Raw genomic sequence first — 13,678 nt, 5'->3', positions numbered from 1 at the left:
CATTTTTTTTTTCAGTAGATTAAAAAATAACCAGTGCCTGCATAGAAAGGCCCTTTTATAAATGCTGCCAAGTCTTCGTTTTTTATGGTTGTGTGAGAGGTTGTAGCTAGACAAAGGTCACCATGAGTGAAACTCCTGTATTTATGTTTCATTACTGACCTCCCGTCCATGTCTTGATGTTTAATAAACAGTATATCCTGTAACAATGCAGTGTATATTGGCACATGGATGGCAGTAAAAATTTTTTATGCTTTCTCAGCACTATATTTTGGAAGCTGGTGTTTTGAATAAATGTAGAAAGTTTCCCTCTCAGAGGGGCAAGTAAAGTGACTTTACTTAAAAGGCAACTGCACTTACTTTTAACTGGTGTGTCGCCATACTTTTGTGTCTGTGTGTAGTCTCACAGTAAGCGTGGTATTTCACTGCAAAAAGACAGAAATAAAATATCGACTGTTGTCTGGCGGGAGCGTTAGAAACGAGTCTCGGTGCCTCAGCCTCAGTCCGCCTCGGTCTCCCTGGCTCCTTCAGGATCATTCCAGCATCCAGCTGCAGTAAATAGGGGCTTGGTCTTAAACCCGGCCTAAGTTTGATATAGCGCCGGTTCATAGGTGTCATCTCACGATAAGCCCCCCCAAACACCGATGCTATTGTGTTTCGGCCCTGCGCGCATAGACAGCCTCCTCTTATTGACTGCTTAACCCCCTCGTTTAAAGCCAAGCAAAAAGCCTCTGTAGAAGAGAGTGGCCGGCCCAGATTGTGGCTTCTCGGAGCGGACTGAAGGTGTGGAGCTGTGCTGTGTGCGCGCCTGCTCCTTTCAGCACAGCGGACAGCTCCCCGCTCGGCTTCGGCTGCTGGATCTGAGCTGACTCTGTGAGCTGTGGGTGGACCCGAACCGGTCTGCAAGGACCAACACTTCCTGCCCCCCCCCCCTCCCCTCTTGCCACCCCACCCTCGCGGGAAACCATCACAAGACTACTTCAGCACCCCTCCCCCCTCCTTCTCCTCTTCTGTTATATCCCTCTCACCCTCCAAAATACCGTCCATCCCTGAGAGGAGACGGCGGGAGAGAGTTGCGGGGCCCCTCACTTCCTCACGCATACAGTACCGGATAAGTTGCGGGGAGGTAAAATGTGAGAACACTTCGGCTTGTCAGTTCGACACAGAGCGTGTCCGAAAACTCTCCTCCCTTTGGTGGTGGTAGTGTGTGGTGTGTGGTGAGGGGGGTGGATGTGAACGCACAGGCTGCGTTGGCTGCTCGTCAGACGCTCTCGAAGACCTCGCAGATAGTCAATCGTGACGGATCTGTCCTTCCGCTCCTCTGTAAGATTCCGCATTTGACAGGACGACGCGTCCGCCCCTCTCCTCTGCCCTCTCTCGCCGCGAAAAACGGACGATTTTCTTTACGATTGAGCCAAGTTTGATCATACGAGGAGTTTACAATGACAGCGACCAAGGAGCAGCCGAATCAGAGACCGAATCAACCGCAGCAGGATGAGGTGGGAAACCGGATTCTTAACACTTGATCTGCAAGTTTCTTGCACTTTACGTTGTGCATTGCGCTAAAACTCTGTTGAATAACGTGTTCTGCAAGGTCAACACACACACACACGCACACACACAACAGTGACATATACTGGTTAGCTCCGATGTTCTCCGATGGGGTGAGTGTGAGTGTGAGATGTGGACAGACGCTGTGGTCGATCGGAGACTCCACCGGCATCAGTTTTCTGCACACATGATGATTTTACTGAGAGAGGGTGATACAAGTTGTGGGGGGTGGGCACATACCTGTGTTAAAAACAGCAGCCGTGCTAGGAGCTCATTGTCAGCTGTCACTGAAATGCTTAAAGCCATGGATGCGTGCAGAGTCAGTGAAGGAGAGAGGGTGCATTGTAATTCAGCCCCCCCCCCCCCCACACACACACACACACACACCTTCCACACACCCCATCCCCTTGGAAGAGAACAGTCCAGTAGTGGAAAATCATTGAGTAAAAGAGGAAGCAATATGCGCATTTCGTTCCTTGCTGGCCTCTAATGCTTCTGTCATCCCACCGCAGGGGTTAAATGCTCTTGTTTCGCGCACCTTGCTCGCGTCGTGCACTGTAATGAGCTCTGACTCTTTGCAAAGACCACCGTCTGAAACTTGACATCCACGCACTTATGTTTGCGCCAAAAATCAGGAAGACACAATAATAACCCTGAACACTGATGGTGCATTGTCATCAGTTATTTATTTCTCTTCAGTAAATGTTCTCAGTCCTCCAGGCACGTTTAACCTCTGCTCAACCAGAATGTTGCACATTTCATCTTCCTCTGAGAGATGGCCAAATATATTCTGGGTGCCCTTAATTGAATTCAGCCACTGCAGCGCTTTTATTCTAAGAAATCAAAAACCTCGGCCTCATAATTGACTTTCCTTAGCCTAGGATATCAGAAAGCCTCATGAGATGTGGCAGACATATGATTGCACGAGGCCCTGCTCCCTCCTCTGTGTTGGAGACTCAGTGGCCCTCGGGCCCTTTCAGAGTCATGTTGTTGGATTAATGTGTGAGCTGCTTTTAATTGTTTGAAATAGTGATGATGCTGTGCTGCGTGATCACAGCTGCACTTGTGGCAGTGTTGATGTGCTCATTCTTTCTTTAAGTTGTCAGATGTTCCTCTCTGGGGAAATAAAAGATAATGATTTAGGCATCGGTGTCTGAACTAGGCGGTGCAGTGCAGTGGGCCGAGTATGCACGGTCTGAAAGCCTCTGTAAATATTTGAGCACCCAATGTCAGGCAGTCAGCTGAGAATTATTGCGTAACATGTGATGTCACATTTGCAGATGTTCGGGATGAGAACGGTGCCTCAGCAGAGCGAATGCTATTACTGTCCTAGACTCTCCGTATACAGAGCTCCTTGGCCGGCTCTTAACAGGGTTACTCTTCATCAAAGTTGCATGACCATACTGAGGGATTTAGACGTAGAGGAGTGGGGCAGAGAGACACTGAGGGATATTTAAATAACAGGGGAAACAGAGACCTGAGCTCTGCATGGTGGAGGGTTGACTTTTTCTTGTCTGTTTGTTCCTTAAAGTCCATTGCTGTTGGCTTGAAAGGTTTTTTTTTGTCAGAGGTCAAAGCAGTGATATGAATACTTTTGCCAAACAAATAACACTGGTGGGAACTGAAGTACAGATCTAGAATGCTGCAGCATGGAGATTTCTGATATTTTATCTGTAGACAAACGAGCAGGTGGAAGACCTGGTATAGAACACTGACCTGTCCACAGTCACAGGATAGGGGGATAGTTGAAAAAAGTCAGACTGTGATTATTTTGGTCATAAGAGTCATTTTTAAGGGCAGCACAGTGGATCAGTGGTTAGCACTGTAGCTAACAAACAACAAGTTTCTTGATTCGAACCCTGGGCCTGCGTTCTTTCTATGCGGTGCCAGCATGTTTTCCTGTGTGTGTTCCCTTCAGCTTCTCCAGCTCCCTCCCACAGTCTCAAGACACGCAGGTTAACTGGCAGTTAGTTTCCTATAGGTGTGTATGCATGAATGGTTGTTTGTCTCACTATGTCAGCTCTGCAATTGACTGGTGACATGTAGAGTATAAACCCTGCCCTCAACAGTATTCACTGTAGTTGGCTCCAGCCCCCTGTAAGCCTATAATGACATTTTCACTGAAAAAAACTGAAAATGATGATGATGTGATTGCTGCTGGTCCGCATGTCTTTATGTCTGAAGGGCATTTTATTTGTAACTTTCTCAGATGCATCATATAGGTTCTGTTATATGGATATTTTATTTGGCCACAGCCCGAAGGAAACAAATAGATTTTTTAAAACAAACCTTGTAGACAGAAGGACCGCACTCTGGATTTTAGTGATCATAACTTTTCCTGCTTCTCCTCATCTAAATACAGAGCGCATGTGAGTCCAGTCAGCCAGTGCTGAATGGGCACACACAATCTCTCTTGGCAAGGAAATGGACAGTGTGGCCAAGCTCACTCCCTAGATCCACTGAAAGAAAGAGCTGAGAACAAACCGACTCATTTGACATTGTCTGGTCTCAAACTGAGTGACTGCCTCCTGTAACCGCAGACATAACATAAGCTGACTGGAAGGTTGACCTGCGCCACTGACCCCATGGCCGATCCAGGCCTCATGCAGCCAATAGGGTGTTAGACTTATCACCTGTCCTGATAGAATGTCTTCCTTCATTTTATTAATGGCGCTTTTGTTGTCCGAGCTCAGAACAAAGGGCAAGCCTGTGGAGAAAGGAATACTTACCGTATTGTGAGTAAGAGGTGCAGTTTCACTAACTGTGATCCTCTGGCCTGGGAAACTGTAAATCACACTGATGGAGAAAATGCCCAGGGTACTGCTTCTGTGGCTCCACTATGGCCTCAGAGTGGGTTATAAAGAAAAGGAAAGAGGTGAAAGAAGGGGAAAGCAATAGAGAACTTAGAGGCCAATGTGAGGGCAGTAAAGCGTAGAGGAAGTGAGAGGGCAAAGGAAGGTTAAAAATGCTCAACTGATTTAAAGACATTCATGGAAGAGGGTGGGGAGGACAAAATGTTATTGAGAGGGAGAGGTGCTAATGTAACAGGGCCCTTAGTAGCACACAGGATACATAGAGCTCACAAAGTCGTCATCAAAAGTGACTTGTGAAGAGGACCTGTGATATTTTTAGAAAAACAATGATAAAATGTCTCTGTTTATGAGTCTGCAACCTGGACTGATTTGTATGTGTCAAATAAGATGGTTTTAGAGGAAAGCTCTATGTGAACCTCAACCCTCAGCTCCTACCTACAAAGGAATGCCTTGTACGTGGTTTGGATGCACTTCAGTGATGATGGCAACAAACAAAACTATCCCAGCACCCAAGTAACAGGGAACGCCAGAGGTGTGCTGTGTGTGTTTGACGAAATAGTCACGATAATGGACATAGTGATTTGAAGTCCTGTCACCAAGAACTTATGACTGATGTCCATGTTGGATATTCCATTTCCATCTGGTCACCTTAAAAACTGAAATGAGACATGATGAAGGTCATTTGGTCCCTTATGTTTGGGGTGGGTCAGTCACAATTGAACTGGTCAGAGGACGTTTTTGAAGAGGGGATTAAGAAAATGTAGGATTTTTGATATGATTCTGATTTATGATGAATGATTTTTTTTCATTTATGAAGGGATATAGGAGTAAATCCTTAAGAAGTATATTTAAATTCAGGTTGTGTCTCAGTATGGATGGACTGTAAGGTCCTCCAAACAAGTTTAGCACATCTGATCTCATCTTTTTCTGAATATAGGGGTTGGAGCATTTTTGACAATGTCACACATGTAATTAGTCACAATGTACTTTGTGGACAAAGAACTTGAGTGAAACGGATTCAGATGAATGATTTACTTTTTATACTTATTTTCTTCCTGAGATTTAATCTAACATTTTGAACTTCCTCTGCTCTTGTTCTGCTCAGGCAATTAGTCAAAGGCAGGGGATGTTAAAAGGAGGAGGTGAAAGCAATGCTTCCGTATTGCTTTTTCTGTCCTAAATGTTCCAGCCCTGTACGGTGATTCACTCTTGTGACCTTCGTGTCATAAACTGTCCTCTGTACCCAGAGGCGACCGGTGCCCCAAATTAACTGAGGCTGACACATGTTTTATCCTCGAAAGGATTAAAAGGCAATTACAAAGTTTGAGTCATCAGTTGTGACACAGACAAGGGACAGACTGTGGTAAAACTTGAGATAACAGGAATTAGAAAAAGTCAGACAGTCAGACCTTGTGTGTGTGTGTGTGTGTGTGTGTCCATGTGCGATAACAGGGCACCTTGTAACACAGGGCTCAAATGCTTTAATCTACTCAGATTTGATAGTTTCTGGAGTAACTGTATCCTCCTCCCTGCCACCTTTTAGATTTTCTCTGGAAGTTGAATCTATGCAGACTGATATTTTCTTTTACTTGCTGTTCCCAAAAATCTATCAAACCTTTACCTTGCTTTAGGCAATTTTTCTCAGCAGAGGAAATAAAAAAAAAAATACAACAATTTAAGAAGCCATAAATAAGACTCTCGCGTTCCATTATAACTGTGATTCTGTGGAGTATTTGAACCATTGTGAAAAAGCAACAAAAGCAACAGAAGGAACAATTACTATAAGAAACATCCCGTGATCGCTTGAAGTGGTAAACACAAGCTTTCTGTGCAGTTTTCTGGTAGCATGGTGCAAGTTAGAGCCACCACTAGGTAAAATCTGTGTTCAAATGTGCAAAGTGCTTTAGTGATAAGGCACATTTGTTGACCGACCTGGAAGTTAGCATTGCCCTGATTCCCTCCACAAGAACCCAATGTTTGGTTGTTTTTTTTTTTTTTTTTTTTTGCATTTCATTTTGTATGATTGTATTGTAACGTTATTGCAGGAAATTATTTAATCTTATCATGACAAGTCTGGTCAGGATCATCTTGATAAAAAGCAACTCTTATGATGTTTGAATTCTAAATACAGCCCTTCCCACTGTGCAAAGGCTTGCATGTTTAGGTTAATTGGTAACTCTAAATTGACTGTAGGTCAAAGTGTGATTGTGAATGTCAAAGTCTGAATGAATGAATGTCTTGTGAATGTGAGTCAGAACTGGACCATCAACTTCCTGAGGTAATAAGACTAAAAACATGCTTTATTATTTCCGACAATGAACACATAAGATATAAACAATACAAACAATATTTAAGGAAATTCTCAGGATGGGTGATTGACAAGCATCCATTGCCTTTTTTCTTTTTTTACAATTTACAGTTTACTGTTTTTCAAATGAAAAGGTTAAAGTCAGAGGGCCGCGTGTGATCCAAGTGTGGTTACTGTATGTTACTCTGATGAAATGAAGTGTAATCTGCAAAGGCAAATCTGTCTCATCTGTATGCTTTAATCTCCATGTTATTGATCTTGACTAGTTATTCTGTGAGTGTTCCAGTTTCACTCTGGGGGTTTACAGGACAAGTTGTGGTGAGCAGGGGCATTAATAAGGATGGATTATTATCTTTTTATTGGTCATGGAGCTTTCCTTTGAATGGTTGTTCATTCAGCTATGGGAGGATTGTCGGCTTGGACACACTGACACCAGAAACTAAGTTAAATTTCACTCTTTATGTCAAATTAAATATGGTTAGCGGTTAGTGCTGTCGACCCACAGTAATGAGGTTGTGGGTTTGGTTCCCCGCCTGGGGCCTTTCTGTGCGGAGTTTGCATGTTCTCCCCGTGCCTGCGTGGGTTTCTTTCACCGTCCAAAGACATCATGTTTGGGTTAACTGTTGACTCTAAATGGTCTGTAGGTCTGAGTGTGAGTGGTTATTGGTCTCTGTCTGTCTTTGTGTGTTGGCCCTGTGATGGTATGGCGACCTGTTCAGGGTGACCCTGCCCTCACCCAGAATGAGTTGGGATTGGCTCCAGCACCCCAATGGCCCAGAAACGGATAAGCGGTTGAAAATGAACATATCTTGAGCTTGCATGACCACAGATCTTCTTTAAGTCATAAAACCAAAAACTCACAGAATTTCACACAAGGAAGCAGAAAGTGTTAAAACACAAATGTCCATGTTTTAGGACGTATTTCTGCCATTCTGTTAAGTTGCAACAATGACAACCAAGCCACACAAACAGTGATTTAACTATAAACAGTGACTTTTTGACAGACCTATGTTTTTGTGTTCTTTGCCAACAGTTGAACTTCTCCCTAACATTGAATCACAGACATTTTTTCTCCATGAATGTCATTCTCATTGATATTGACAAGGCAGCTTCTGCCAGGCCTTTTCTCACCACTAGTTCATCAGCTGAGCTCAGATGAAGAGAGTGTTTCTGGCAAACAAGGTTTTCTGCACTTTCAGGACTTATAGTAAGCACTGAGAGTAGTCCGGGATCGATTCCACTCCCCGGGGTAGATAATCAAGGGCTCATCTGAAGGGCAGTGATATTGATAGCGCTCGGCAGATAGACACATATACCCCTACGCTATCATTTGACTGTGCGTGGGTGTTCAAAGTGACTTCTACAGACATGTAGGTTTCAGGTTTCACATAAGGTAGCACTGTTCTTCAATGAACTGTATTGTTTACAACTTGGATTCTTTCAGAATAATGTAAGACAGGTCCAGAGGCCATCAGTGGTTTTCTGACCTCCTGGTTAGCTAAATGGATGCTGCAGAAGCTACAAACCAATCCTCCAACTACCAGGTTCCAGGTGCCAGGTATTCATCAGAGTTTGCTAAACCACTCATCTACAGCTTTGGCCTTTTATACGCTCTCTGTTTGGTTTTTACCTCAAAATAAAGTTTCACATTGTTGGAGGGAATGGAACTTCTGTACACATGAATCCACAATGTGCCTACAGAGATAACTATAATCAAACTTAAAGAACGTGCATCACATTGCCTCTACAAACAGATCATCATGTGTTGAATGTGTGTGTGCTCAGATTTGTCTTATTTATAAGTCGCAGCAGATGTAAAAAGTTTTGTTGGAGATTGCGGCAGTCAGGCAGCAACTGTCAAATGAACCCATGGCGCTTTAGACTTCATCAGGCTGAGCCATTTCTCTCCTTATGACTGTCTTTTGCACGTTCCTGACTGCACTTCACTGCTTGGATAGGCAACGGTGTGCCATCTGTCAGAAGCATCCTCAAAGTTTCTGCTGCGCCTCGATTATTAAGAAGTATAGCTCAGCTATTGGCTTAACTGATGAATGAATCTATATATTTTGCCAGCCCCAGAAACTTCAGATTAGAGCTCTGTTTGCTGTTGCAAATATAGACATTGTCACACCACGTCCTTCAAGGATTCAAGGATCCAAGTCGCATTTACATGAGATGGGAACAAAATTTGTGACTCAGGATGCTACGAGAGCAAACTTTAGTAATGTGCAATCAATAATAAATAAAATCTGACAAGATACATCAGGGAAAACTGAAAAGTTTAGGAAAGAGATGATAATATTACTAAATACGATGAGAGCAAGTACATAATATTAGTATTGCTAAACTAAGCACAGTCAGAGAAGAAAAAAGACAGTAGGAAAAGGAATTACTAATATAACTAACAAAAACACAGTGCATACCAGTATTAACTGTGAAACGTACAGCAGCAGAGTGGTAATGTGCAAAGAATGATTGTGTGCAAAATGGCTTTAATCAGTACAAAGTACATTTGGTGTCATGAGTGACATAGAGGTTTATAAATTCAGCAATAGATAAGTCCAGTTTGTGTTGTTATTGCATGTCGTCCATCCACCAGCAGGAGAAGACTAAGGAACAGCACCAGAGTTCAACAGTCTTATAGCTGTTGGAAAAACCTGTTCCTTGGTCTGGTGTTGTTGCTCCAGATGTTCCGCAGCCTTCTCCCCAAAGGAAAAGGGACAAATAATGAATTCCTCTCACCCCTTGCAGCGTCTTTGTCTCAACCCCTCTCAAATTACAGTGTCTGGAAACCATGGCCAGAGCTGATGAGGCTCCTGCTGGTTATTGTCAATAGGCTGTACAGTAATGAAGGTGAACTAATATACTGTGCTAATAAACAAACAGTATGGTCGTATCAAAATGTTTTAAATCAGTTTTGAACATTGTTGCTGTCACATCATTTTCCTGCTGATGTGGCCTCTGTGCAGACAGCAATTATCCTCTTCACTCTGCTAAAGACTGAAACTGTATCTCATTTCAAAGGCTGCATCTTTTGAGGAAGTTGTCGGTGAAGGTGTGGTTAGACAATCAGGACAAAACCAAAATGAGAGCGTTGGGAGATGGGATAGTTGTTGCCACAAATGAGCAGGAACATGGCAAATTAATGTATATACAGAAAGGGTCACACAATCTCAGTTGTATGTAAGACATAGATCGAAATGGCATCACACTTTCAAGCAGGTCACATCTTACCACAAAGGCATTGCCCTCCATGTGTACTAAGTCAATAGGAAGTTCCCAGTTTCTGGTGAGATTCAAAAAATTATTTCAATGACTATAAGGCCTGAGTGTGGTAAATTGCAAACATCTGATGGAGGTTGCATCACTCTTGACACCATGCAGACTATGTTATGATGTAAAAATTTAGAGGTTAAATTAAATATCATGGCATATAACCAATGATACTGGCGCAGATTAAAATTTAAATATGGTGCTAGAAGGGCAATCTGTGCTAAAACGACCCCCCCCCCTTGCCAAAAAAAAAAAGAACATTTTAAGAATTTAATTGTGACCTTACTGTAGAAACAAAAATCAAAACAAGGACAGGGGATGTGATCAGAAAAACTACAAAGATAAATAAAGCATGCTCACAGTCACTATGTTGTAAACCTCCACGATGTTCTTGAAATAGAAATGGTTAATTTCAGAGAAGTATATGTGCGCTGAGTCAAAGGTTCAAGTGAAGATGAGGTTAATGTGTGTTATTGCATATGAGGAACCTTTTCTCTCTACACTCTACACTTGAATTTTAGTTGTATGTTATGACACAAGTGGTGGAGCTTGACCTTTCATGTGTTTATCAAAACAGGCACATTCTGTCTTCTGCGGTTAAGACACAAAAGGGAGCGGACAAGTTTTTTGCCCTAGAAAGGTATAGAAGGGTAAGAATTTGACCTCATTAGAGTAATAGTTGCGTTATCTCTGACATCTTCTTCATTTATTATTACAACACAGACTAGTTTGTGCTGTCAAGACACTAACCTAATGATCACCAATCATAATCACCAAGAGGGAGGCGACGGAACATCAGCGATCCTCTTATCCGACTGCCTGCTGAGCTTTCCTTCCTCACCAACTCTCCATTGACCCTAATTCCCTCTCAACTGACAATTTTATAGCTCAGTGCGCCCTGAATTCTCTGATGTCACCCTATAGGTGAAAAAACACACAGCACCGCTTTTCAGCCACATGCAGAGAAACAATTTCCTGTCTTCACGCAAACAGTCATCCAGCGCCTCTGTTGTTATTCCTACTCATGACAGGTTCTTCTTTCACTTTTTTAAATGTATTTTTAATAAACATGTCCTATTCATTTCATTCATTCATTTGTCCTATTCTTATTCTATTTTTCTTTTATTAAAATGTTTTTACTCTATTTATCTATTTTCTATATAGGCGTGCATTCATTGTAGACAGCAAACAAGGATTTCACTGTGCAGGGAAACGTGTTTCTTGTTCCTCACTGTATATACAGTATGTGACAATAAACACCTTGAATCTTGAATTTGTTTTTGAATGGAGAGGAAATGACTAGAGCGTAATTTTCTGAGGAATGTTGACTAATTGCATTCAGAGATTCGACTGCTTGCACCAGACAAAGGCTTTAGTTGTGACCACAAAAAAAGACAGAATGGCACATTGAAATATGCAAAAAACAAAACAAACAAAAAAAAGGCTGATTAATGTGATTTTCCCTATTGTCCTATGTCCCTCACATACTGTGGTGGCTTGAGCTTAGCTTTATCCCCTATCACAATCCTATGCCAGTGAATGCATCTCATTAAGTCCTCTTCCAGCTTTTGTTTGTCTAATAAAATCGGGCTTCAATATGGCGAGTAGTAGAATTAGTGAAGCTTAAGGCAGCGAAGAATAATAAAATTTGTTAATACTGAACACATTTATATCTCAATTTTCTGTCTTTGTGCCTCCACTAATCTGTTGCACCTGCAGTATTATGTGTGTTGAATGAGATCCCTTCCTACCCCGTTACTACATGGTGTTGGTTTTCCTCAATCAAATAAACTTTAAAATCACATCATATCTGCTACATGTTTAAGTCACAGCACACCACAGCATCAGGAAGACAGCAAGAAGGTTATGGGCTTGATACCCCGGCCTGGGGCCTTTCCATTTGGAATTTGCATGTTCTCCCCGTGCTTGTGTGGCTTTGCTCCTGTTTCCTTCCAGAGTCCAAAGACATGCATGTCTAGGTTGTTTGGTGACTCCAAATTGTCTGTAGGTCTGAGTGTGGGTGTGAGAGGGTGTGTGTTTCTGTCTGTCTCTATGTGCTGGCCCTGAATTGAATGGCGACCTTTCTAGGGTGTACTCCGCCCTCGTCTGGAACACTGGATGGGATTGGCTCCAGCACCCCCCCAGAAACAGATAAAAGGTAGAATAATGAATGTGTGAGAGTAATGCCACCACTGCGGAGCATATCAAGGGGGTGGACCAAACATTTGCCAAAAATTTCATGAAATTCAAAAAATTAATCAAACGAAAAAAGGATATTTATAATATTTTTTTTTTTTATGTTTTGAAAAGAAAGGTCACAAAGCACAATAGTGAGTGGCCTGTGCTTCCATTGAGTGATCAGCACCGGCAGTCGATAGTCTCTTGTAGATCTAAAAAACCGCCTCATGTGAACAAAACCTTTGTTTTTCAAAATAAGTTTATTTTGGCATTGTGCACTAAGCAGGCTGATGAAAGCATGGACTCCTTCCAAGCATGGGAAGTTGTTGTTGCATTGGCCACATTGCGTTCTTGTTTGTTGACCATGTCTAACCGCTCCAGCATCCATGGCAAAACATGGAGTAGCTAAATTGTTCAGTTTAGCACAGCTCATTAATGTACAATACTGTTTATAATATTGGTGACTGAGGAGCTTTCTATGTGTTTCCTCTGCTTTCAGTTCCCTTCAGGAGTTGGTAGTGAGGAGGGACTTGAGCCGTGGTTTGGAACACCTGGATTAGATTAAACAAAATTATTTCAAAATTATTATTTAAAATGACTTTAACAGCCTTGATTTGTGACCGAACAGATAGATGTCCACAATAAAAAGGTCGCGGGTTCGGTTCCCAGCCTGGGTCCTTTCTGTGCGGAGTTTGCATGTTCTCCCCGTGCCTGCCCTGTGCCTGGTTTCCTCCGGGTACTCTGCTTTCCTCCCAACGTCCAAAGACATGCTTGTCTAGGTTAACTGGTGACGTTAAATTGACCGCAGGTTTGAATGCGAGTGTGAGTGGTTGTTCGTCTCTGTTTGTCCTTGTGTGTTGGCCCTGCGATGGACTGCCGACCTGTCCAGGGTGTACCCCGCCCCTCGCCCGATGTGATCTGGGATTGGCTCTAGCAGCGGATAAAGTAGATGAAGATGAGTGAGTGAGCATAATGCTGGTCAGTTTGAATCCTTCATCGACGTCACTCCTCTATCTTTTTCCCTCATTGGTTGAGGGTTGGTCTGACTTCAGATGCTTTGCCTCTCTATTACTTATCACTTGTTCTTTCACATTGCAGGAGGTGTTCAACATGCTTGCTTTATACAGGTGAAGGTTGAGTCAGTTCAGGCGAACGCTAACTGACAGACAGTAACATGCCTACACCAGAGGAAGGCGTGCAAGGCTACAGTTTATCTTATAAAATAAGATGTGCTCTTTCTCTCCCCCACTATCTATTTTACAGCAAAAGCAGACAAGCAATTGTACTTTAGTCCTGTGGTTTATTCCAAATGACAGTAGAACGGAAGAGATTATTTCTCTGTATAACCCAATTAAAACAATGCAGTTTTCACTTCTGAAATACTGTAAAATTAATGTTAATGACAAAAGAGAGTTAAGTAGTTTTCTGAATGCCACAGGCTTGTAGTATTATTCACAGCTTACAACAGAGCTCCATACACTGATAGGAATATTCATTTCATTTTCAAGGCTAATCAATAAATAATATTCTTTTCATTTTAAAAAGCCCAATTCTTTCA

General features: G+C 42.5%; 1 protein-coding gene across 4 annotated transcripts in view; it reads left to right on the top strand.

Annotated features, from left to right (window-relative positions):
• The window catches only part of dpp10 (dipeptidyl peptidase like 10), a 228,194-nt gene that overhangs the window by 107,937 nt on the left and 106,579 nt on the right, over positions 1–13,678 (top strand). For 3 of the 4 annotated variants that reach the window (XR_003842333.1, XM_029529723.1, XM_029529725.1), the window contains exon 1: positions 1,185–1,496. The exons of the other annotated variant lie outside the window; for it this stretch is intronic. Coding sequence is in view for 2 of the 3 variants with exons in the window: in XM_029529723.1 (XP_029385583.1) it covers positions 1,440–1,496 (57 nt within the window). In the remaining variant the exon portion in view is untranslated. Of the gene's footprint in view, positions 1–1,184; positions 1,497–13,678 lie in introns of those variants that run through there. 4 annotated transcript variants of the gene reach the window in all.

The sequence above is a fragment of the Echeneis naucrates genome, chromosome 21 (assembly GCF_900963305.1).
Source record: "Echeneis naucrates chromosome 21, fEcheNa1.1, whole genome shotgun sequence".
NCBI lineage: Eukaryota > Metazoa > Chordata > Actinopteri > Carangiformes > Echeneidae > Echeneis > Echeneis naucrates.
The sequence above is the reverse complement of the archived record's forward strand: the minus strand, read 5'-3'. Positions and strand labels throughout refer to the sequence as shown.